Source organism: Diadema setosum, chromosome 18 (genome assembly GCF_964275005.1).
Source record: "Diadema setosum chromosome 18, eeDiaSeto1, whole genome shotgun sequence".
Classification (NCBI taxonomy): domain Eukaryota; kingdom Metazoa; phylum Echinodermata; class Echinoidea; order Diadematoida; family Diadematidae; genus Diadema; species Diadema setosum.
In genome coordinates this window covers 36,827,978-36,855,197 of record NC_092702.1, presented here as the reverse complement: position 1 = coordinate 36,855,197, position 27,220 = coordinate 36,827,978, and the positions used below count along the sequence as shown (strand labels likewise).

At 37.1% G+C, this 27,220-nt stretch overlaps 1 protein-coding gene across 1 annotated transcript; it reads left to right on the top strand.

The window, feature by feature from the left end:
* The first annotated feature begins 208 nt into the window (after positions 1-208).
* On the top strand, positions 209-11,426 carry LOC140241488 (uncharacterized). The gene is made up of 9 exons (XM_072321216.1): positions 209-416; positions 2,978-3,187; positions 3,482-3,766; positions 4,333-4,474; positions 5,461-5,965; positions 7,945-8,244; positions 8,610-8,703; positions 10,321-10,688; positions 11,282-11,426. The coding sequence occupies exons 1-9, from the start codon at positions 378-380 to the stop codon at positions 11,424-11,426; spliced, it is 2,088 nt and encodes a 695-aa protein (XP_072177317.1). The 5' UTR covers positions 209-377.
* The last annotated feature ends 15,794 nt before the right edge of the window (positions 11,427-27,220 follow it).

Sequence of the window (27,220 nt, the reverse complement as noted above, 5' to 3'; positions counted from 1 at the left end):
ATGATAATATTTATGGCAATAATTTCACAATTGATTGTTGGATGAGAAGCTGAAACATGTCAGAATACGTATTTCGTAATCTTAAATACAAATGTCTCATCGTTGCGACAAAACATTTCATGGGCTCTAAACTCCTGAATTGCCCCTATTAGTGTTACTAAATGTTTGCTTTTATTCTTGCTTGTTTGTAACAATTTTACTCTACAGAACCTGCCTGACAGTGTCTGTTATTATGTGGCTCATATGCATGCTGGCCATGAACAACAAGCATGGTAATATCTGAGGAGTGAGGATTGAGGACTGATGGGTTGTGTGGCCCTCTGCATCCAAGGCAAATCAGAGTCTGCAGTTCAAAACTCCAAGCCATAGATATCAAAATGCCTGAAATGATAATGTTTGTCGGTCCTCCATTTAGTGTAAGTCAATCAAAAATGTGACCCGCGACAACGGTTCCAGGCAAAAGTCGCAAGAGCAAATTCCCTCCTAGGCGGGGTACAAAGATTTTGACCATTATTTTTGTTGATTTAGGTTTTTTGCAGAAATCGAATCTTTGATATGTTTTCTACATCTACACTAAATTTCATTGCATAAGACTAAGTTTTTCCTATCGAAAATGGAATTTTAAGCACCCTATGTTGGATCGCACTCGTCAGTTTCGAGCTTCGTTCGAACGCAGCGCCAATATCCCCAGCGTTGCTACGGCGCAGGGTCTCGCACGCGATTGGCTGGTGCATCGCACACATTTACATAATTCGGCTTTCGGAGACACCAGTTGCAGCGTTTGGGGAATGCTTTGTCCACGCGTGCACGATTACATGCGCCATTGTTCTTGGTACAGTGGTTTATATACGCTCGCTCTGTAGTGCGTGCTCTTCGTTTGTCTTTCTATCCAAACTATTCTACCGCAATGTTCGACAACGGAAGTGAAACCAAAATCATGTTGCATAACATAATCGTGTGAAAAGAAAACTAAATACAACTGTATTCTCAAATTTGCCTACTTGTACATGTAGTAAAAATTATGACAGCAGACTGACTCAATGGAAGTTAGATGAGAGGAAAGGAGCGGTCACATGTGACAAATTATATCCAAATACTACACGTCAAGTTCGTACAAAACTAACGAGTCGTGTTTGTTTGTTTATTTTAATTTATTTAGCACCACCGAACAAAGCAACATAAATGCATGACTCAAAGCAAAACAAACAGGAAGCGTGACCCTTGCCAGCACAAGCAATTTTCCGCCTTCAAAAGGGTCGCCAATGATAAAGACAAATTAACCACAGTGAAAATGCGATTAGTAAATGTGTTACATGCACACGGTCATGGCGTGTGGATGCCATTGCGTAATGCGTGCACGTACCATACACATGTGCATGTACACCATATGTGTAATTATCGTATTCGCCATCTTGAAAGACGTACTGGAAATCAAACCCGAGCGAAACGCATTGTTTTTCGGCTCCATACGCTGAGCTCCGAGGAAGGTGCCCGGGAAATTTGACTCTCTCAGTGAGCCAATCAGAAGGCGATGTGGTTGCTAGAGGCGGAGCTTAACATCAGTTGGCACCATCGTACGGATGGGTGATTCTCCCCTCGCATCGCCGCTCGGACATTGTCTTTGAGAAAGAGGTGAATCTTCAAAGCCTGTTTTCTCGCAATTTTGTCAGGCTAACAACTTAAAAAGTGTATTTTATTTCTCTTTCTATGCCCACTTATGGTGTCGAAGAATACAAGTATTTTATATCAATGGAAAGCTTAGGAAATGGGCATTTTGATTCAGTGAAAAAATGAATTTTCAAAATTCCCGACTTTTGCCTGAAACCGTTGTCGCCGGTCACAAATGTCCTTCTTTTCCTTTTTTTTTTTCTTTACTCTTGCATCAACTCAAGTATGGTAATTCTTGGTTGTTATTGCTGGTTAGTATAAAAGAATCAAGTCAATTGACCCTTGCAGTGTTTGGTCAATTGGCACACACGCTGGAGTTCTTCCTTAACAATTGACACAGATGTCTGCAAACTAAATTGTCAGTAAACAGAGGTTACCTAATTTCTATTGGGCCATAGCCTTCCTGTTTGACGAAGGAACAAAGACTACGCGTACTTTGGAAGCAGACTTTCTACCTTGACAACTAGATCAAGTTTGGACGGATTACTGAATGCTGATGGAAATTCTTGGCTATTTAACCTGTATGCCAGGGCACACATGGAACATGACAGTGAAGGGGTCAAAGTTTAGGGGGGAAAATGAGCAAGAATAGCAAAATCAACACTGCATTCCAACACTTTAGAAATTACACAATGACTCAATTCACTTTATTGAAAGTTATCAAGAAGACTTTTTGAAGATGTAATGACGTATCTTGCCAATTGAATTGAAGCCTACTGAGATTTCTATAAAGTACCGGTAATGAAGTAAAATTATGTAATCATGAAAATGATTTGTTATTATAGGACAAGTTCACCTTCATAGACATGTGGGTTGTGTGAATGCAGCAATATTAGTAGAACACATCAATGAGAGTTTGAGGAAAATCGGACAGTCCATTCAAAAGTTATACATTTTTGTGATGTCACGTGTACAATGATGTAAAAAAAAGTATAAAGAAAATTCAACATATTTTAACTTTTCTCACGTAACAAAAGAACACTCTACTTCTCTCTTTCAGAAGGCAGGGGGAATAATATTACCCTTAACAATTGTCAGTAACAAGTCAAAGAAATGTGCACTTTTATTCAAAAAGTAAAGTTTTATGAAATTCTCTTTTTATTTTCCTTATATTGTTGTACATGTGACATCATACACTGTAGTAGTCTTCTCATCCAGCAGTGATTGCACAGATATTTTAAAAATTCATAACTCTTTAACGGATTGTCAGATTTTCCCCAAACTTTCACTGATGTGTTTCACTAATATTGTTGCATTCACTCAATCCACATATATATGAAGGTGGACTGGTCCTTTAACCATATTACAGGGGAAAACACTCCACTATCAAAGACACTTCAAGTCAACCCATCGACGGCTGTCGACAAGCGAGCTGTACGCAGACCATCCAGAATGGGGGCTGAGAAATGTTGCTCTTCATGTCCTTGCCATTCTCCGAGGAGGAGAAAATGTTGTTTTGGATGACGAGAATTGGCAAAGAAAGACGAGAGTGTCTATCATTCAGCTTATCAAATCAAAGGTGAGTGGTGTACATTGACTGAAGTGGAAATTTAATGTACATGTACATTATTCATCAAGCTCAAGTCTAAGATACATTGTAGGTTGAATGTATTGACTAAAGTATGAATTAAATGTCTATTACTCAACTTATCGAGTTTAAGATGAGGGGAATATTTGGACTGAAGAGTGAATGAAATGCTTAAAATATCTTATTCAGTTATCTTATCATTCAGTTAACTGAAGTGCGAATTTAAATTCCTGTCATTCAGCTTATCAAGTCTAAAGTGATTTTCTTTTTCTTTTATAAGTTTAGGAGCCAACATACCAACTGAAATGCATCATCTTCAAGCCAAGGAATGATCTGGAGTGTTATTGGAGAAGAGAATGGGTCCTGGCAAGATGTTTCCTGGCCCGTGGTGGGGAAGAAGGGATGCGGCAACCAGCCATAGACATACTCAGCACCCAGGGTAGGATTGGAAAGTGGTTCCAACACGCAGCTGGTACCAAGGTGTCTGACATAGAATGGGTGGATCAGTCTGAAGGATGGCATCATATTGAGGAGAAACAAACATGTCTGGAAGCTGAGACTAGCTACAAGGTAGATTTTCTGTAGCATTTCAAAAATTAGACTTCAGTTATTCTGTATTCTTTAGGTGTTGCACTCTCTTTATGATGATGAAAATGACAATTTTTTGCAAACTCATACATTGTTGAAATTTGGGATGCCCTGTTGCTCTCTCTCTTTCTCTTTCACACACATACTCACATACACACTTGCATGTGCATAGAATTATATCATGAGACATAGTGTAGATACAGAGGATCTCATCTTGTCACAGAATTTTATTCTGTTGCTGATAAAGAAATTATCCAGAGGGTCAATTCCTCACGATCATGAGCAGCCAGGTTTATGTTTTGATTTACTTTGCTTGATTTTTTTTTTCTCCGATGCAATACCTTGAAGGATCTAAACAAGAACGCTTCAATTAATTATGATTTTTTTCTTTTGATGAATTACTTGCTGGAAATATCTTTTTGTAAATGGGAGTGATGTTTAGAAAGCAAATATATTTCTTGAGATTATTGCACTGGATGTTATTTGACCATGTTTTTAAATTATGATAATGAATGACCACAAATGACATTGTAATTACTGTTTCACAGTTTGAAGTGCCTGCAGTTTTTCTGGAGTGGACTGCAATGCAACATGGAGACTTGAAGGAACTTTCAGCAGCATTGAGACTATGGAAGGAGCATGCCCCTTGTGGGAGGGTGATAGTTCTTGCAGCACTCCAGGATAATGAAGGTGAGGTGTAGTTTAAGTTCCTTGCCTCCTGATGAAAAAAACATTTCAATGTTTCATTCATCCCTATGCCCTTTTCAGACCAAGTAAGCAGAATTGACTTACGCGTATTGAGGAAAAAATGGTTTTGCTGTCACACATGTTTCCCATAGACACCTGCCCAGACATTCTCAGGACTAGCTTTCAGTGGGTTTAATGTGCTTTGATGACACTTTGCTTTGCCCTCATGATGTTTCACTTTATTGCTGTGCTTTCAGAATGATCTCTGATATTCATGTTTTAATTGAAGGAAGAAGAAGCTAATGCACATCAAAGAGAGAGATACCATGTGATGTTCCTTGGGGAAATATGTCACTTTCCATGCAATACATTGTCATGTGCAAAGTGTCAGTTTCAGTCTGTTTGATGCATATTCATTTGCAAAACTTGCTCCAATGTTGTAGTACCTGTAGACAGATTAGCAATTAATGCTGACCACACAAACTACCACAATTTGCCACCCCACCCCTCCAAAAAAGTTACTTCTGTATTGATGATGGGTGCTGGTAAAGTCCAATTGTCTGATACAAGTTATCACCAAGACAAAAGGGCATTATGCCTGTAAACTGAATTTCTTCTGTTTAATCTTATTGGTATAATTTTAGCTGATTCCCCCCCCCCCCCCCCAGTTCTAACTAAAGTCAGCCGCGCATAATGGTGCATAGCTATACCAGAGTCGTCTATGAAGGTCATTCTGGTATTATAATGTTTAGAGAGCTGTTCCAGTGACAGTTTTTGTGATGACATAGAACAGAATGGTGAGGAGAGAAAAACAACAGGTGTGCTAATCAATCAAAAGGCATTAGGCAAAGTATGCTTTGGCTCTTTCTAAATGGTTTAATTTTTTATTTCTGTTTGAGATCTTAACTTGATTGATAGCTCCATACATTAAAGTCAAAACATTTATGATAACAAAGTGACATGGATCTCTTATTTTCAATTCATTTCAGGAGGTTCTGATGCAGCCAGAGTGGAGGAAATTTTCAAAATGGCAAAATCTGTCAGCAAAAATTGTGAATTTCCTATCTACTTTGTCATCACAAAGGATCAAGAACAGAGCGGGACCTTCAGCAGGGCTCCTCAGCCTGGTATCCTAGCTTTCCTACAGAGTATTCACAAACTTGACCTCCACCACTCAGGAACAGTGTACGTACACCAGTCTGTGGGCAAGGCAGTCGTAAACTTCACCCACACAGGGATGAAGCAGCTTGCTTGCAGTGCAGTCTGCAGGAACCCACACTTGCTTGTCATTAGCCAGAGTGATAGAATGTCAGAGGATGTTCATCCATCACTCACAGACATTGCCTTTGTGAGAGATGCAGAGAATGATGCACCTCATGTTCCCTTGCTTGACAGACTGGAAGATCTGGATTCTCAATGTGGAGAATGGATCTCAGAAGAGATGTGGGGACGGGTGCTTGGAATTGCTGTTAAGGACAGGCAGTGCATGCAAAGGTGAGTATCTTGTGAGATTTTTTATTTAATGTAGTTGGGTATCTAACAAGTGTATACCAGTACATACATATTACAGCTTCAACAGAAAGCTCCTAATAACAAAGGGTGATTTCATATTCAGTGCTAGTGCTGTTTGGGATTATCTCACCACTAACACCAGCAATGATTCCAATCTAAAAATCAGTCAGTGTTAGCAGGTTCACCTCAAAGTAATGACATAATTCTGGAAGTTAGCAGTAAGCTCAGTGATAAATTTGTGTTGGCAACATACATGCTTTATCTCCATTATCTGCAGAGTCAATGCAAATGCAGTAAACATACACTGAAATGGCCACATAAAGCTTGAGCCATGGAACAAAATGAAGATTGTTGTATTTTGGAGTGGTGACAAAATTAGTGACGTTGATTTGCCTTCTCCATCAGGTTTTGATACAAAATATTCATGACTGTGCCTTTTCATATTAACTCAAATCACACACAGTCATATTTTTTTACCCCTTGCAATTCCAGTAAGATCTCACAGACATAGTGGTGGATTGAATATAACATTAGTGATGAGGATAGGTAGTTGTGATTGACATTGCTTCTATTAATTGGACATTCAGTGGTGATCTTTGATTTGATGTGGCTAATATGGAGGTAAACCCAGTACAAGCACTAGCACCAGACTTGAAATCACCCTAGTTAGTTATGCTAGATATTATTAACTTTTGGGGTTTATAGGTTGTGGTAGATACTTGCAACAGGCTGTCACTTTTTAACCCTTGATTGTCAAAATCTCATTTGATTTGAATTTGATTTGAATACATTTTCACGTATTGATTGCCAAGTATACTTTAGCTCCTGTATATTATACTCATATAATGCTACGGTATTTCTCCGATTATATGTCTATTACCCTGTTCTTTCTCGCGTCACTTTTTCCCACTCTCTCGACATACTTCTCACGAGATCGCTGTCTCTGTAGAATGCTTTTGTCTGTTCTGTTCTTTTCTATTATGTTAGCTTTGCTTCATTTTGTCTGGTCTCATACATGTGTAGTCAACTCTCCGTTGTACTGTTACTCCTACTCCAGTCTAGTTTCATGTTTATTTGTATCTTTCTGTTTTTGTTGATCTCTCTTTCTAGTGGGCTTCCATACTTTTACTTTGTTCTCAACTGATGTTTTTTTTCTCTGAGGGGCCCACATTCTACAAGCTTTGTCTTTTTAGTGGGTCCCTCCATTTTTCGAATTTTGCATCCTGTTTAGTTACTTCTAATCACTTGAGTTCTATGATAGTGTGTAATTATTGTAAGGTGGTACAATTATTGTACATTCTTTTCATCCTTATTTTCTGTTACCAAAAAAGTGATGTTTATATTTCTGTCGAAAAATGAAAATAAAAAAACATTGAAATTGAAATTGAATTGAAATTGAATTGAATTGATTTGTTTATTTTTTTGTTTTTTATGAATTGTTTTTGCGAGAAGTGTGTGCACTCCTCCGATTCCAGCAGTAAAATTATGTGAATTCATTACCTGTTCACAGTATTCCATATTAGCTTCGAAATCTAATTAAATAAGGCTTGAGTTAGATTTTAGATATTTTACCAAGAATTGCAAAATGAGAATGTAACATTTATTTTCAACCAGTCATAATGGTCTGTCATTGTTCTACAATTTTTCTTTTATTATTATAAGTTTTTGTTAAGACATTTGACCCTGCTGATAAGCTTGTTGAAGTAGAGCTTCAAATATATGAATACAGTATAATGGAAACAATGCACCCTTTATGCACAAATTTTTGAATTCTTACAAAGCAAATTTGATAAGTGTGATGCAAGCTTATGTCTACATGATTGCATAGATTCATTTCTTATTTTCCATTTGTGTTTCTGTATTCATGATATGATATGATATCTTCTTAACTGTGTACAATACCATTATCTTATGATTCATGTGAAACCTTTGCAAATTTAATGGAATTACTTTTCTGTTAGATATCAGAAGGAGTATGAGGAACTGGCTTCATGCATCTCAGCCAGCGAATCAAAGATGACCCTGAAACCACTACATCCAAATAGCCTTCAAAAGTTTAGTGTCCTGTCCAGAACATCTGACGATCAACCAGCGCCACAACGTAGCTCCTCAATTTCTGGTGGCAACAGCCCAACAAAAGTGCCTGCATGGATGAGGCACAAAGGAGTAGCAGACAGAGAAACAGTTGTGGAGTCTAAAGAGACAGGCAAAAGAGGGATTCTTACTAAGACTGCATCAGTCCCAGCTCAAGGAGAACCAAGGTGTGTGAGCAATACCAGAATAGCCATCATCCTGTGTAAAAGCAGTCATAAATTTTTTAAATTTTTTTAAGAGTTGAAAGTTTTGTCCTATATACGATGGCGACAACCAGATAGTGTGAATCATTTGTCCACATTAACAAATGTATTATATGTATATTAGTGAGTTCCACTCAACCGTCCAACCTCATCATGGATCAGGCAAAATATGGCATGTACGTATATCTTAAATTTGAAAGAAACAAAAACAAACTCATGTCATCCTACCAGCTGTGGTAACTTGAAAATGAAACCCATGATTAGCTCGAGAGTTTGAAAGTATTCAAGCTTTCTTTCTCCTTTTCGTCTCTCCAAACTTTTCTCTGTAGACATACCAATGATGAGACTTCCAGTCTGCCAAAGACCATTTATTGCATGACTGTCAGAGAGTTGAAAGAAGTGGCCAAACAGTTTCTTAGTGAGGTAAGAGACAATATATCTCTCCTTCGGCCTCATGCATGCAAGCATGTGGGAGCTGATATTTTTCTGGTCTTAATTCAACCAGTGCACTGATGCATTAAAGATGCAATCAAACATAAGTTAGAAAATCAATGTACGTAGAGGTATCAGCCAATCAGAATGAAGTATTCAGAGAATTATGTTTGATTTTCTGACTTATGTTTGATCTCAACTTTCATACAACAGGGCCCTGATCTGCACATGGCCTGGGGACACCATGTACAGCAATATTTAATTCATGTGTATCTTTATCTCTGTTATGATATAAACAAGATGTTGATGAAACTGCATTTATTACAAGCAATAGAGTTTCACTTTAACTTGACTTGTGTTTGGATGTAAGTGATAAAAAGTGCAAGGACTGGCCTTAAATGGTTTGTTCATGTATGCACAATGTAGTTGGGGCTGTTGGGAATTATTGTCTCCAAATATATCATAGAGATGTATAAAATTTTGAAATGAGTGTGGAAGTGAGGTGAGTTTTACAAAGGTTTGTTACAAAAAGTATACAAACATGGAGACACTGTATGATAGCTCCATGATACAAGGCTGGCCTCAGGGTCTGACAAGGTATTTTAATACATGCTGTATTACCTTGCAACCATGAAGAGGGAGTTACTATGTTATGACTGCACGTCCACAAGTCTTTTAACCCAGTGAGGATGGGCTGGTTTTGCTATAACATGATTTACCCATAGACTCCTGCCTGAGTACACTTGTGGCTAGTCTTCAGTGGATTAAGTTGGACTTGGCATATTTGTAGACAGGACTGTCGCACTCTAAGACCAGGGTTCAGTTCTTCACTCCACATTTGAGAATTTGAATTCAAAATTAAAGAGTGCTATTTGCATAGTAACATATGAGATGATGAAAGTATACGGTGTATTGAGTTGCGGGACATTCATGTGACATCCATAATTGATGTCTGGGAGTGGAATGTTTATGGTGTTCTTTTGTGTGGTACACATGTATTTTGCAAATGAATATCACTAGGTATCATGAGCTGAAGCAAGGTTTCCTGGTTCTCCATTTTAAAAAAACCAACAACAAATAGATGCAAATCTAAAAGAAAACATGCACAGAGAGAGGGCTTCCTACATAGGTGCATATCCGTGACTTCATGAGTGAACAAACGTGCCATTATCAGAATACAGTGTATCGCATATTTGCCTTTCAGCCACAGCTTGGTTGTGCATTGTGCATTTTCATGTAATAACAAGTCAAATGCTGCAATATAAACTTTATTTTTGACAACAATTATGTTTCATATCAGAGAAGCTGTCATAGGCTAACATGTACCCTCTGAATGCTGTCATCAGCAGGATGTACAGTGTACAAACACTCTGGGAAATTGCCATATCTCAGAGTTGATAGAATATAATCTCATCTTGTAGTGAAATATTGTGATATGAAACATCAAATTATTTTATTCAGACCATTTGTGAATAGGTGATATTGTTGAACTCTTGTTCATATGAAGAATTGTTGAGAAAAATGCCAGTTCAGGCTTAATTTGTTTTCCCTTGTATTCTGTATGACTTGCAAAACAGGATCTTACTTTTATACACTTATACACCATAGATCTCTGATGATGGCAACTGTGACCATTCCATGCTCCATGAACAATCCAAGGTTGGTTTGCCCAGGAGTATCCCCATCCAAGATGAGACGACAGCGGATGTGCGCCAAAGGAGGGGAAATCTTCACAGAAGTCCTTGTACATTGATTGAAGCAGGAGCTCTTTCTGATGAGAAAGGAGGGAGTGATACCAGTGAAGAGATGGTGGATGAACTACCAGTGTCTTCTGGAGAAGAGAGTGAAGAGGATGTAACCAAGGGAACACTGAAGAGAGCCGCTGAAGACGAGGATGGTGACATTGCTGGAATCATCACAGACTTTATCCCTGTGGAGAGCAAACTAAGGAAACCACCCCCAAAAAAGAACACAGGGTCAGAGCAATATTTCATTGCAGGGAGGCATTGTAGTTAGTCATAATCAAAGTGAACAATGCCAAGGTCTTATGAATGAAACATTAAGCTGAATGTTTTTACATTGTCTCTATGAAGTTTTATTCTCCAAATGGGAAACTGCTTGAGGTGACAAGATGAATGATCAAATATTCTTTGCTGTTCTTTTTATTGTAGTCTAACTTCAGTCAGTCTTGCAAAAATCACAGGCATACATCCTCTAGTCATTTTCACTGAAATAAAAACAATGTGCATTTCATTCTTTTTAGTGTGAACTCAGTACTAATTCAGAGTGAATGTAGCATTCAAGATAACACACTCAAAGTTGACCTTGCTAAAGAGTGGTCACTTTAGTTATGCAAATGCTACCCTCAGTGTGTGTTATGCATAGACAGATTAGCTCAGTTTCACTCGCATGGAATAGACTAATACAGTAAAAGTTTGCTTGTTTTTCATTGCAACTGATTGACAAGTGACCCTTCATCAATGTAATTAAGCTCTTAGCTGCAATCAAAAAAGAAAAAAATGATGCAAGAGTAATTAATTTGAAGAAGTTTTGTTTTGTTTCTCATCAGACGCCCACATGGGATGGAGTCTCCTAAATTGTGCACGTCTGAGGAGGATAAACCCAGCCAGATGATGTCCACACCCCCACTCAGAACCAAGTTAGCAGGGAAGCACTATGTTCAAGATGTGTCTTTCTTGGATGAAATATTTTGAAGAAAGTACCTTTGCTTTTGAGCATCAAAGAATTGCTCTGCAGTTAATTATGGTACATGTAGTGTTGTTAATGTCCAATCATACAGTAACCCTTAGAATCATACTGCACATTTTCCTGTGCCTTCCAATGAACTGATACATTATGATGTCACATTATGTTGTCACATTATGTCACAAGTATGTGAGGCTTCACAATTTTTTTTTTCCTTTGATGCCATAGTCCAGAACAGATATATCATTGTATGTAACATCTATATCTGTGTTTTGGTGATTGGAAATTGTTGTGTAGACATCTACTCTCTCATGTTGATACTTTCAGTTTGAAATGATCTACAGTCAGCCTCGCCTCACCAAATCCATGGGGACAGAGTAAAATCCTTTGACTTTTGTGATTTCATCACCAATAGAATTAACATAGACGCATGTATGCTTATATTCGTCCGTGGTGGAATTTTTGTTCAACTTGACTGTCTTTATCTCGGCAAGCATTCATAAAGACTGCTCTTTGACAAGTACATCTCTGCGACAAGTGCAATTTAGTGAAGCTAGATATTTTCTGTGACAGTGGAATGTAAAGGTCCTGTGTGCGAGTTGTCTGTAGTTATAGGGTTATTTTACTGTCAAGGCTAATTGTGCAGCAGGTGGTAGGGAGTGGGGGAGGGGAGGGGAGCAGAGTCATTTGTTAACCCTAACTAGGCCGGGGGGCCGCCCCTCGACGCTTTGTGCGATATATCGCTATTGCGAAAAGCTATCACCGCGACGTTTCATGACTTTTTTCTTTCGAGTCTCCCGCATCTTTTGACACCAAATTTGCAATGCCCGGGTGCACGGTTCCGAAGTTTGTGCATAAATACGTATGTGCATGTCAGACCAAAAATTTCTCAAAAACGTGAATTCGTGTACAATTTCACTTCAAACTGTGTTTACAGGCAAATTTCATAAAGGCATGATTATTTGGGGGTTTTATTGAGTAAAATCAATAAATAACATATTTTCTTGTTCGGAATAATGTCGCGGACAAATTTCATCGAAAAAATGATGAAAAACATAAAAGTCGAAAAAACAAAGAAATACATAAGAAGTTAAAAAAACACTAAAATACTTAAGAATTTTTTTCTGATTGCACAGTTTTTTTCTCTTACATTTGCTAAGGACTACACTAAAAAGAATATTTACACAAAAACTGTGCCTGTTTTGAGCTTTATTTAGCGATTTATACCAAATTGTCTGATTTCATGCATCATTATGCATAAATTAGCATAATTTAGCATAAATGCTAACTTTTTAAAAAATTAACTTCACGGTACTTTAGATTACATCATAGGCAATGTGTGTACCAATTTTGGTCACGATCGCACGGTCGACGGCCGAGATCTGGAGGGGGATCCTGGGAGGCCCCCCCCCCCCCCCCCCCCCCCCCGGCCGTATCATCTGCCTAAATAGCCCTGCCTAGATAGGGTTAAAGCCCTTTGTCTGAGTACACTGTACTAAGGAATGGTCAGATAAATGATGTAATGAGGATACTGCCTGTACTTAATCCTTGACATATGAAAATGACACTCTGTTATGCAATCACTGTCACTGAGTTGCTGGTACCTGCACACTCGGCTGCACCTGCAAAGAAACTTATCCAAGTGTGAAATTGCAATAATATAGCAGTGTTTTGCAGCATATCGATTGGATGTAAGCCTAGAATGACTCTTCATGAGTTTTTTGCCCCCTGGGGCCAAGAAATCATGAGACTAGGATAAGTTGAACGCACCCTTTAAGCAATGCAGCTCCCATGATCTTGATGTTGCCAGCATGTGTGAGAATACACAGAGTAGTGTACATGTATTGCTTTAATTTAAAGGGCCTGATGCATCATGCTTGACAGAATTGACATCGTTTTTATACCAGGTTATGTACAGTGTGCAAGACTCTTGCCAAGGTTCTAGTGATAGGTGGAACTTCTTTTAAAATGTTGATGATTTTGCAATGTATGGGGCCACGACCAACACCTTGATGCAAATTATAGACTTTATGTGGCTTTGAAATTACTGCAGCTGTATTCTATTTTTGAACTTTGTTATCTAATGGGCTCAAGAGATTGCAGTATTTAAGATTGTTGTGTACAATTCAGCAACAGCAGTTTCGTATTTCTCTGAATTCAATATCCAGGAGAGTGAAATGTTGGTCGAGTACAATGTACTTGATGCTTGGTGTGCTGAAATATATCATTTAGTTTGTACTGGGTCATACGTTCAATCTTGAGGAGATGAAAGGTAAGGAAAAGTAAGTACGTGTATATTTATTAAGGTATAATTTTGACATGAGAATTTTCAGATTTTGAGGGATTGTGAGTTTATTTCTGAAAGAGAAATTTCCATGAAAAGAAAGGACAAAATAATGAAGATACTGAGATGTAGTGATCATGGGCAACTTGATCTAGGTTTTTTCATTGACTATATAACTGCAACTTCATGTACTGCTGTACCATGCTATAGTGAAAAAATAACACAATTGTAAACAAGATTTTGCAAGCAGTCAGTCAGGAAATGTATCATAAGGCAATTACTCAAGACTGTGTGTTAGCAATAATATTAATGTACTTGTTACAGGGACACAGTATTGCAGACAAACACTTGTACCCAGTACCTGTCAGTTTAGAAAGTGGTCAGTTTTAAGTCTTGTAGATCATTCTACTTCTTGACCATCACAATTTGATTTGATGCAATTCCTGAAAATTTACATATCATTGCAATTTGTAAAATGTAAAATGTAAAATGCATGTACACATCACCTTTTATATGGTAAGTTAATAAAATGTTTCTTGAAGTAGATGTGACCTGGGTATGTGATGAATTAGACTTGAACTATGAAAGATGTAAGGCCAGTGGTTTTTTTGTTTGTTTTATTTCCGTACTAAAAATCATCAGATTTCATACATAAAGGTCAGTAAAGAAAAAAATACATACGGAGGGTAGCCCATTTTCAGTAGTGACAATGACAGTCACTTCTGGTCTTCCATGGGGCCCGGTTAAAGGTCAAATAAAACTCAAAACTCAAAAAAGACAAAACTTGTCTGTTCCCATTTGTATATATATATATATATATATATATATATATATATATATATATATATATATCTTGAAACAAAAAAACTTTGAGCAAAAAAAAATGGGTTTTCATCGGGATCATCAACATCCCGATGAAAACCCATTTTCTTTGCTCAAAATTTTCGCTATTTATTTATATATATATATATATATATATATATATATATATATATATATATCAGGCTCGACACTAACTTTTTTTCTGTGGTGGCCAAAAATGATAAAAACGAAGCTTAACGATCCCCTTTAAATCTGAGTTGCCCAATCAGGCCACCAAATTTGGTGGACGGATATCAATTTTTTGTGGCCCTGAGCCATCATGCCTCCACTGATGTCGAGCCCTGTATGTATGTGTGTATATACAAATTTTCAAGTGATTGGCTCTTTCTCAAGTGTTGTTATTGTTCTCTCAATATCAACACTTGAGAAAGAGCGAATCGCTCAAAAATTTGTGTGCCGAAATAAATTGTTGGTGAATACAGCATGAACTTTGTTTCAGTTTTGTTTTTTATGATAATGTCACGCCAACACACGGACAACTTACTCAATATAGATATACAGGTGTATTACATTATACATTGTATATATATATATATATATATATATATATATATATATATATATATATATATATATATATATATATATATATATATATATATATATATATATATATATATATATATATATATATATATATATATACATACATACATATATACCTAGGTCCAAAATATTAGTTGGAAATTGTTAGAATATACTAGTATTTTACAAACATGTACCTCCTTTGTGCAGATGGGGTTAAAGGCATGGTACAGTTTTGGTTGAGATTGGGCTTGAAATAATGAGAAACCTCTTATGAAATGTGAAAGAGCATGTAATTCTAAAAGGAATTCAAAGTTCATTTGATTAAAATTGGTTTTGAAACGGGAGAGGTATCTTAAACAAAGCAATTCTAATAAAAGGTGGGACCCACCTTTTGTACATGCGCGTATCATATAGTGCCGTTGCCAAGGGCACACTATACCTGGTTACATTATACAACAGTCATCATGTCCAAAATGAAATGGTGACGACGGATAGCTTATTCCAGTGTTGCTGGCGGGATATCACTTTACTGTCCCGCACTGCTACCGAAGACGAACTATGCATGTATGCAGCAGCCATGATGAAGGCACAGCATGGATCCGTTGCCTCCATAATATATCTCGCCCTTTAAATAATACATGTAGCTGCATTACGGAAACATGACTAGTCGATCATAATTATGATTTGACATGAAATGAAAGGAGGGCACGAAAGGGGCTGCTGATCAACGGACACATTGCTGTGCCATGGTAATAAAATCCAACGAAATTATATTGAGCACGAGACACACACCGCGTTGCTGGTATGAATTTGCTATGTTATCTAACCCTATTTGATTTGATTTCCATTTCGTTTCATTGAGAGAGAAAAAAAAGGAACGCGTCGGTTAGAATGGGCTTTGGACGTAGGTTTGTTTGTTTGCCTGCCTGCATGCTTTCGGGTACCGAGAAATACGAGGCACGAGGTCCGAGACTAAATGGAAAGTAGACAAATGGTAAAATAGATAAGATAACATGCACAATACAGCAAATTCTCTATTCCATTCTATGTTTCAGGGGAAATGAATTTACTATTTCGTTTAATGTAATTATTATCTGTTTTTGCCATGAATATGTATGCGTTGTTAAACTTTACATATACTATAGAGTAGGTATATACAGCATGCAGGGTGACAGTAATTGATTGCTGACACATTCATGACCTGTATATCCCCCAATTATTTTGAGAAATTCATTATGAATAGAAATATAAATACATCATAATGTATAATAGTACGTCCATCAGTAGCTGTGACGGGTCTGGCGACAGGCGTATTTTTTGCAGACTCGACACCGTAAGACACCTTCATTGTGAGGTTGGTGTTGGAGCACCTCATGTTGATATTATTTTCTTCTGACGAATATTGATCGTGAAATGCAGCATACCTGTCGTGCTCTATGTTCCAGATGATGCTTACCAAGTTATTTAACAGCTGCTCAAGTTCGTTCGTGTTAAGTGCTTTTCTTCCATTTGCCCGTTCGCAGTGCCTATAATATATGAAAGTGTGTTTTCTGTGCCTTGGCGACTAAGCGTAACAGAAAATCTAAATGCCCTACGCAAAACATTCCGATAGTTCTTAGTTATCACATACTCTAAACCCTTTCTATCTATGGATAACTTTGTTAGTGTGATTAAAAATATCACAAACATTCGGTTACACAGGGGTTTATGTTGATCATAGAATCAACATGCTGACACTAAAACTAGACGTTAAATATTGCAAGTTTGAGAAACGTTCATTACATGAACTTAAAACTTTCCAGGCGAGGCATAAAGATGACCCATTCCGCATATCACGAGTATTGTTTGTTTGTTTTTACTCCATTTTTTCTTCCTCTTCTTCTTTATCGTCATTTGATATACTCGTATAAGATTGCTTCATCATCATCAGTAGAAGTAGAAGTAGTAATATTATTATTATCATTATTATTATTGTTATTATTATTATTATTATTATTATTATTATTATTATTATTATCATTATTATTATTATTATTATTATTATTATTATTATTATTATTATTATTATTATTATTATTATTATTATTATTATTATTATCATTATTAGTATTCTTCTTCTTCTTCTTCTTCTTCTTCTTATTATTATTATTATTATTATTATTATTATTATTAGTAGTAGTAGTAGTAGTAGTAGTAGTAGTAGTAGTAGTAGTAATAGTAGTAGTAGTAGTAGTAGTAGTAGTAATAGTAGTAGTGGTAGTAGTAGTAGTAGTAGTAATAATAGAAGAAGTAGTAGTAGTAGTAGTAGTAGTAGTAGAAGTAGTAGTAGTAGTAGTGGTAGTAGTAGTAATGGTAGTAGTAGTAGTAAGTAGTAGAAGTAGTAGTAGTAGTAGTAGTAGTAGTAGTAGTAGTCGTGGTGGTAGTAGTGGTAGGTAGTAGTAGTGGTAGTAGTAGTAGTAGTAATAGTAGCTATAGTAGTAGTAGTAGTAGTAGTGGTAGTATAGTACATGTAGTGGTAGTAGTGATATCATCATCAACATTGTATCATCATTATTGATTCAATGGCTGGGTATACGGAGAAGGTGTTATTTTCTATGGTCCTTTCTCAGGAAACCACGAAATATCCTCATTCCTCATGGGACCCACAGGCGGTAAACCATGGTGTCAATGAAAAGACAGTTCTATCCCTCAATACAAATTATACTATTGTATAAAGAAAATGATTTCGTTCTAGCTTACTTATACGTTGGCCGTTCACATTTACGCCTAAGTAATGGTAAACACAAGCTTGATAAAGCTTAGTAAAGCTTGGTATAAATATGGTTACAGTGGCTTACATTGCTATAGCCTCACAAAAACACATTTACCTAAAGGCAAATATGTCTATATCGGCCCTTTCTAATGCTAACAACAAGAGAAGCGATAGAGAGTGTGAGGAATAGGTGTCAAACTATCACCTCTCCATCCCCAATTGACGTAACAATGCAATATTGGTATATGCCTTCTGTCTTTCATAAGGAAATCTTACTTTTGAAGAACTCACTCACATCGTCTGCATTTTGTAGTCGATCATCAAAATGCATTCGGTTTTGACAAATTTTACAGAATCGCACATACAGCATCGAACGATATCAGAAACATATGGCAGGCGGGTTACGAGCTTGAATTTGGCAAAAATGTGTTGTGTTTCACATGCAGGGAGATCCATATGATAATACTAATTATTTGCCTTTTAAAAAATTCCACTGAATTTACATAATTTGGCACATTCAAGCATGCATTCTTCATTTTTTTTTTTTAACTTTTCTTCCTTTGTAGTAGTTTTTGCTTGAGGGAATGATCATCTATTGAAAATTCAATTTTAACTCGTTCAATCACCCGATCTTCGGGAGAGCATTTTGAGCATTCATCGAATGTAAATACATTGTAGTCAATTTTCAGTTACTGCCGTGAGTGGACACAAGATGAAGCTAACTTCATATCAAATATTATTTGCTTCCTTCATAGTACTCAAAACCTTTCTACGAACACCATTTCCACTTAACACGCTGTTCATGGTCAGTCAAGCATGCGACTTTTACTGGGAAACAGGATCTTTTTTCGCCTGCTGCTTCCAGAAGAGCGAAATAAAAGCTCTCCCATTCTTCAGCCTGTCAGTCATTTATCGGAAGCGTTCTGCTGATATCAGTAAACAGCTATAACAATCCTCGCTCACGGCGATTTTGCGTAGGCACTACATGGAACACCGACGTGTCTCTTACAACGGTTGCAGACAAACATAAGTAGCTGGAAATGTAAATAGATAACACATTGTAGACAGACTGAGATATATGGTAAAAATGATTGCATGTCAGTTGAATGTTTCATCCTGCTAAATCGTCCTGGTTTGATGACAATGACTTGTCAGAAAATCGGTGGATCTTCGAAAGGCTGCCATAGCAACGTGTAGTATAGGTCTTGCATTCCATGTATAGATCATACTTATTTTTTATATATATATATACAACGCCTACAGATAATTCATACCATACGACGTGTTAGTAATAGCTCGGCACGGTAAAGATGAGCTGTTACCCAAAGACAAGAGGGATTAGGTGATGGTATGTAAGAAATTAGCTTTCTATGACATTCCACAGTTCCATGACATTCTATTCTCATCCCAGCCCTGTTACTATGACAACGTAACACAGGAGCAATGCACAAAATAACTGAAGATACAATGTGTTGGTTATCAAATTGATCTGTGAGTGTTTTCATATACATTATAGCTGGCTGTATTACGTGAAGTTCTGTTGCTTACAGTCACGTCCAAGTCCATTTAGAGCCAAGATCATCATGAATATTACAGTAATATTGTTGTTGCTATGACAACAGTGACACAGTGAGAGCACATGAGAAAAATACCGACTCTAGGTATGTAGCCAGTTTAGTGAAGATGGATTCTTCATCTGAAGCACTTTAAGGTCACGTTCATGTCACATTCCCATCATTTCAATGACAACAGCGGCCTACTATATGGGCAATCCTTCCCTCACGCATGTGATAGCTTTTGTTTTATCTAAACACACACTTGCTTAGAATGATAAATGTTTTAAAGCTAGAATTGATTTCGCACGTTTTCAATTCGCTATCCATCGCTCTCCTCATAACCCCACCATGATTATTACCTTAGTTAACTTTGGTTAGCTATTTTGCCTGTTTTTCCCCTTGTACTCTGTCTGTGTCATGAAAAAAGCATGAACATTTGGCAATTTTGCTATATAAAGAAAGACACTATCCCTTTTACATGTTTTCAGAGCAACATTAGATGATTACGCTTGATGATTAAATCTCACTTGATCGGATACTATTCGGAAATGACACTTTCCATATAGGAGCTTTCTTTCTCAGTAAAAGTACTTTCTTGATTAAACAGTGCCTATGCATTTGCACTGTACAACAGACAGTCTGGCTGTCTGTTGCACAGACAGCCAGACTAATCTCAATAATAATAACTGCTAATGAAGATGTTTTTGATGACTAACAGACAATTTAACAGAAGTGACAAAAATAACTCTTCGTTTTTAATGCGGCCAATCTGCATACAGTGGTAACTTTCACAGAAACATGATTAAGGACTTATAGGGATGGCTTCTAAGCCGATGAAGAAATCATTAAAGCAAGTATACTTTCTTACCTGTGTATGAACTCATTTTCACAGCTAAGCATTTGTTTGTATTTTATTGGACAAGGGAAAAGGATGCGTTTGCATTTTGATTAACTGAAAAAGAAAATGAATCACTGTTCTAATATAATCCACATGAAGGGCCGGCAGTATTAGAAAAGATGGCAAAACTGTGTTTTGTGCTAGATATTCCAGCAACACCAAATGTCCCTGTCACGGAGATGAGCGGGTTAATATTGAAGTTGTCCTTTTTGTGTAAGTCTGATTAAGTGAATATGACACGATACATTGTGCAGTTGTTGTGTGTTTTGGAAAATAAGCTGCATGGCCAAACTGCATGGAGAGATATTTTTGCAGATATTTCTGGTCTTCAGTTATTACTTGCTTTCACAAACCTCTATACAAATAGTCCTGTATTCTCAAGAAGAGCAGCTACAAGAACTCATTCCATGAATATCAATATGAAACAGTCAATATTCTTTTTAGATAGACATATCCCTCATACTCTGTTTAATATAAAATGAGTAGACTAGACGCGTTTCTCATTCCGAGTTAAACGCATGCCTTTTTTACCTTATCTGTCGTTTTGTTTTTTTTTTTTTTTACCGAGTTCAAGGGCATGTTGTCGATATAATCGTCTTGTTTTCACATGAACTGACTTTAAAAATTCAGTATTTTTCCTCAACGGACTTTGTACAACGAAGACATAGAATGAAGAAGTCCTTGAACTATAATGGACACGTTTTCTTAATAAAGCATTGGACCCTTCACTTGAGCGTCAACCCACTTGGGTATTTCCCACTTTTTTCTTCTTTTTTTTTTCTTGCCCCATTTGATGTGTTTGACTGGGCTAAAATCCACATTTGAAAAAAAAAAGCCTCTCACTTTCTGAAAAAAAAATAGACCTGAAAATTATTCAGGAAATAAGAGGAAAGCAAGTGAAAAGGGATGAGAGAAACTATATAGAGTGCGAGCAAGAGTGAATCACATGTGCCTGTCAGTTGTTGGCGATTGTCTTTAATTCTCTAAATATGCAACTTAGATGCAGGTTTTGTGCATTTCAAACGTACAGGCAATTCTGTAATCTAGGCAACAATGAAATAAACATGATTTTATCCCAAACGTTCCTTTAAACATGTTAAAGCATATTTATATTCCATACGACTGTGTATGAGTGTGTGCGTGTTTGTTTGTGTGTGTGTGTGTGTGCGTGTGTTTGTGTGTGTGTGTATGTGTTTGTGTATGGGGGGGGGGGGTTGGGTATTTACACTACCCCCGATATTTTGTTCGGGCGTTAACCCCACCCCCATCCTACCGCCCAATATATCTGTAGGTCATGTTTATTTCCATTTCAACATATTAAGCACTTCAACATAATGATCATACTTAGCAGGGAGGCAAAGGTTGATTTTGATAAAGCATAGGCCTATGCTTTAAACCCCAATAACACACACATACACGCACGCACACACACACACACACACACACACACACACACACACACACACACACATGTACGCTCTTATTGACAAACCAGAAAAAGACAATACCGCCATCGTTTGTAAATGTATATAGTATTACTGACATCAATATAGAGGTGTTTTCTCCTCCTTATGTTCTGCTTCCTTCACCTTCTCCCATCCCCCTCTTTCAGATAAAAGTTACTGTTAACATCCCTTGTTTGCACTTCCAGTGAGTGAACCAAGGGATCATCCCTTTGCTGTAACTAATATCACCTGCACTGTAACCTTATCATGCCTGTCTGCCTAAATGAAACTTTGTCCAGCGGAAAGTTCATTTTAAGCTACTAGGTAGCTGGCTGTACAGTGCGTTGATGCGACTGGCGTAGTGCGCCGACTCATCAAGCTCTCTAAAAATTTGTCTCCTCACCTATAGCATTCCGAGAAATGTTACGTCTGCTGCTGCGAATATATTGCCCGCGGGTATCCATTATGAGGAGACTGGAGATTCGTCTCGTCCACACTTAAGACGAAGCTTGAAAGCTCGGCGCATGCGGGGAAGTCGTACATCAAAGTTTATATAGGACATCACAGGAAATCGCCTTCACGTTTTGTTTTGCGATGTTGCAATTATTATTACCATGGAAAAGTAAATAATAGAAGATCGCTCCTGAAGTACATTCGCCTTTGAAGCTGCCTTTGTTATTGTTGTTGCTATTGTTAAGGACTAAACAACCAGTCAGAAACAAACTGATATACTAGTATCCACCATCGGAGAGACATTTTGTCTAGCGAAGTTCGTCAAGTGCGGAGTTGTGAACCTACAGGTAAGGCGCCTTTTGTCCCTTTTACTGTATGTATCAAAACAATGCATCATTTCAGAGCGCAAAATTTCTATCAGACAGTAATTCATTCTCTTTCTAAAGTTACATGCATGCTATTCTTATCAAGATTAATAAGACCTATTAAATTCCAGAGCTTTGTGTCTTGCCATATCATCATATAACTCGGTCTAACTAACACGGTCGCGTCCTATTTCGTATCGTGTGTGGTATATCTTGACCGAGATGTTCATTTTCTGATCCTATAATGTTAATCATTATTCAGACCAAAACCACGATATTGAGGACATTATCGTGGTTTTTGTCACCTCTCCATTTCCTTCCGTTAATTAATTCGTCATTGAATAATGTATTGCGACATCCAAGCTCCTCAAAATAGTTACACAGTGAGGGGACACCAGTGGATAGAAATGACATAGGCCTACTTCACGCTAAGCCACGATTTTCTAATCTTCTAATCCTGAACGACTAAATCCTTTGATATTGTCGCGCATGTATAGACTAAAAAGGAAAAAGACCAAACTAAAGGTTTATTGATAGTAAACTTCATCGATAGTAAACTCGTCCTCATGATACACGGTTCATATTGAAGCTGTATGCTGTATGTCATATTTTATTCTTGGGCTCTTTTTTTTTATTATTTTACTTCATTTGTCAGTATTTAAAACAGTTCATATCTTGAAAGAACATCAAGCTGTTATTTGTAAAGTGACTGCCAAATGTGTTGAATGTTATTCTGAAAGCTGCGTATCGAATGTCAAGACACTGTTTGACAAATGATATTTATCACCTTGCCTCTTTAAGTTTTCTCGTATACTATTTGGGTGTATTGTTCTACAACTTTTATGTTTGTATTTTCGCAACGTCACCCTCTCCATGTCTGTTCGTCAACTCAGTTTTTAATATTCGACGTCAGTTTCACTTACATCGCTCTGGGAATGCTAGGGTTATGCTACAGTTATGCTACAGTATGCTACAATGCTACAGTTATGGCCAAAACGCAATGAAAACACCCGCCCTGTTACGGTACCATCACAACGAATTGAACAGGCTAGTACAGTGTCCCTTATAAAGAAAGAAGGGTGGAATTCAAGGCCAAATACACAATCGTGTATAGCGCTGAGTGTATGAGAGGTGTGAGAATTGTCCTTTTCATGGATGTATTAGTCAGCCCTGAATATCAGCTGTTATGAATGCAAGAACGGTACTAGAGGAACGATTCAGCTACAACGTCATAAATGCTTAATCTGGTGACTCCTTATATAAAGAAGAATGGTATCCAAGCAAACATGTGGATTAAGGAATACAACAATATTATTAGAACACGTAAATCAGTGAAGTTTGACGAAAATAATCATTAACATCCGTTCGAAATTTATGATTTTTACAGTTTCGATGCCGCCATCGCTTCGTAAGAAGACCACTGAAGTATGACGTTTTGTGGCTGTATGTCCAACGTATAAAGAAAATGTAAATACAATTAAGCATACTTTCACATTTCTAGAATAATGGAAAGAGCACTTGATTTACCTTTTTCAGAAAGCAGTGGGAATGGTATTACCCTCATATGTTAGTAATACGTCGAGGAAATGTAAACTTTTTGTGAAAACATGACAATTTAAAAATTCTCTTCATATTTTTTTTTTTTGTATCGTTGTACACACATGACGTAATCAACTGTAGAATACTATAGTCTTCTTATCCAGTGTTGGCGGCACTCAAACAGAATCCATATCTTTTGAATGGATTGCCTGATTTTTTTTTCTTTCAAACTTAAACTGCTGTGTTCTGCTAATAATTGGGTTTCATTCACTTTAGGGAAATGCCTTTGAGGACTGAGATTCGGTGTTGCTAGTCCTAATATCCAAGTTTATACAAACACCTACTCTACAGCTCGTTTCTAACTCCTACATTGAATCCTTCTGTGTCACTAAGGATATGATAAAATGAAAATCCTTTGTAACTTAAAAAAAGTGCAAACACTGAGGTAAGCTGTGTTTACTCATAATCAGAATTTACCAGGATAGCCTATCATGACTCCTCCCCCTTGAATAATGAATCAATGTGTATATATCTTTGCTCACCAAAGAAAGTGGGATATGATTGCCACAAACATTTGCGAAGTTTCATCCAAAGATATTTACTGCTTCCAAATACAGTCATGACTGAATACTAGAACTAAGATGAGGCCAAAGAGGTTACATATAGAACCTCTTTGGATGAGACATTCAGGTTTTCCTCGCGTTCTTCTCAGCTTCGCTGGCTTGTAACGCCAGACAAATCCGCAAATCCATGGTGTCTTACACGTCACTCGGTAATGCGTAGCCTTGTTAAAAGACTGTAACTTTCTGTCAGGGCCAGTTCGCTATTAGATCATGTGCACTTGTACAAACTACCTTTCGTTGATTCTTATCTGGTTAGGCACATCAGAGTTGCGGGATAATGCATAAGCTTGCCCGACGTAACAATTTATGAAATTCAACTTTCAAACAATGAATGAACTCAAGTGCCATTTTCTTCTTCCTTTTTTCTTCTCATCCGGAAACTGAACTATGCAAACTGGCTTCTATCGCCAATGAAAAGCTGGGTCTTGCTCCATTTCGGTATCTTGGCTTCTCTCTATCTCTTGTGAAAACTCTCTACTCTCCTCTATTCTAATCACTAAAACGATCACAGGGTCTTGGACAAAGGCTACACATTATCCTGGGATACCAAGGAAAAAAAAAACAGAAAGAGAGGAAAAAAATACTTTGAGCATGTAGAATGAAGGGATAAGAGCGGCGACGAGTTAAACCCACGCTTCAGATATTAGGTTGTACCTTTAACTCCGCAAGGTTATATGTACATTGATTCCAAAGTGTTGGATGGGTACTACATTAATTGCTTATAATTCTATAATTTTTTTTTCAATTTCAAAGGTTTATTTTCGCTTCTTTCAACAGAATGTACAAATAGTATAAATTGAACATGCGTTTGAAGGAATGATACATAGATAGCAAAAAATAACATTTATCAGTAGTCATTACAAAATGAGGCATTTTTCATACAAACATATTTATACATTCTGCGAAAAAAAGTGGAGGTACCCACTCAAAAGAGCGGGTACCTCCACTTTTTACAGTGATCAATCTGCTGTGATCAATTTGCAGTGATCAATCTGCAGTGATCAACTGCAGATTGTGACTTTTCCCCATAACATACTGATAAACAATGTAGCAAAATATGAGATTATAACATTCATTTTTTACGGTATCTGTATGTTCTGGATATAGGCCTAGACATCGTCTTCGGGGCAGTCCCAAAGGAGCAATGTGGCTACTTCTATTTCATCATACTTCTATTTCATCATATTTTTATTTCATTGTACGCGTATTTCATCATAAAACCGTGTCTCTTGACAAGAAGATAAAGTTCAATTCAATGATGGCTCTGAAAATGATTATGAAATATTGTTTGTCAAAGAAACGTTTGATAAAAAAATGTACTTTAGGTATCCTGCTGAACGGTGTGGTGCCGGACATCACGAATGATGATAGAAAACTATCATATCTGAGCACGCCTTATGTCCTCCTCAACTCATTAAGATTGAAAATAACATCTCAGGTTTTTGTTTATCTGTAACTCATATCATGCCTTTTTGCTTAATGATATGTAACTGAGCTTTATTGCAATTTTATTGCTTAGATTACGACACTTAATAACCCTAAAACCACATATTAACTTGCCAATATGACTTACGAAACTGGAATAAAAAACAAAGAAGTATGGAAGAGATGACAAATGGGACAAAATAGGGGTACCAGTGAATTGCAGTTTAATGCACACAGACGCCATTTCGAAAAATGTCCGAAATGCCTGATTTGACCCTTATTTGACCTTGAAAGTGACCTTGAGAGGTGGTAGTGACCTTGAGTTGCAGAAATGATATTCAGAATCACATTCTGTAACTCCGTAAACCCTTCCACATGGGATTCATTACTTTAATCAACCTTTTTCAATTTGTAACTGCAGTTGACCTTTAACCCGGATGGCGGCCATATTGAATTTCACCAATTTGGCGGCACCAAGGGTTTTTAGTCTTGGCGTCCATCAAAAATCGAAAGAGTATGATACAAGGGACCTATGAGCCAAATTTGGTGCTTTTGGAAGAATCTGAACCAAACAACCCATTTTCAGCCCTTAGGCCCCCAACTATAAAGAAGAATGGGATCCAAGCAAACATGTGAGGAATGCAACAATATTATTAGAACACGTAAATCAGTGAAGTTTGACGAAATTAATCATTAACATCCGTTCGAAATTTATGATTTTTACAGTTTCGATGCCGCCATCGCTTCGTAAGAAGACCACTGAAGTATGACGTTTTGTGGCTGTATGTGCAACGTTTAAAGAAAATGTAAATACAATTAAGCATACTTTCACATTTCTAGAATAATGGAAAGAGCACTTGATTTACCTTTTTCAGAAAGCAGTGGGAATGTACACTTTTTGTGAAAACATGATTTTTTTTTAAATTCCCTTCATATATCTTTGTATCGTTGTACACACATGACGTAATCAACTGTAGAATACTATAGTCTTCTTATCCAGTGTTGGCGGCACTCAAACAATCCATATCTTTTGAATGGATTGACTGATTTTT

Coding starts and splice junctions, on each gene's coding strand:
- LOC140241488 (XM_072321216.1), top strand. CDS start 378: ATGCCTGAAATGATAATGTTTGTCGGTCCTCCATTTAGT. Junction 3,767..4,332: donor AAGCTGAGACTAGCTACAAG/GTAGATTTTCTG, acceptor ACTGTTTCACAG/TTTGAAGTGCCTGCAGTTTT. Junction 8,245..8,609: donor CCAGCTCAAGGAGAACCAAG/GTGTGTGAGCAA, acceptor TTTTCTCTGTAG/ACATACCAATGATGAGACTT.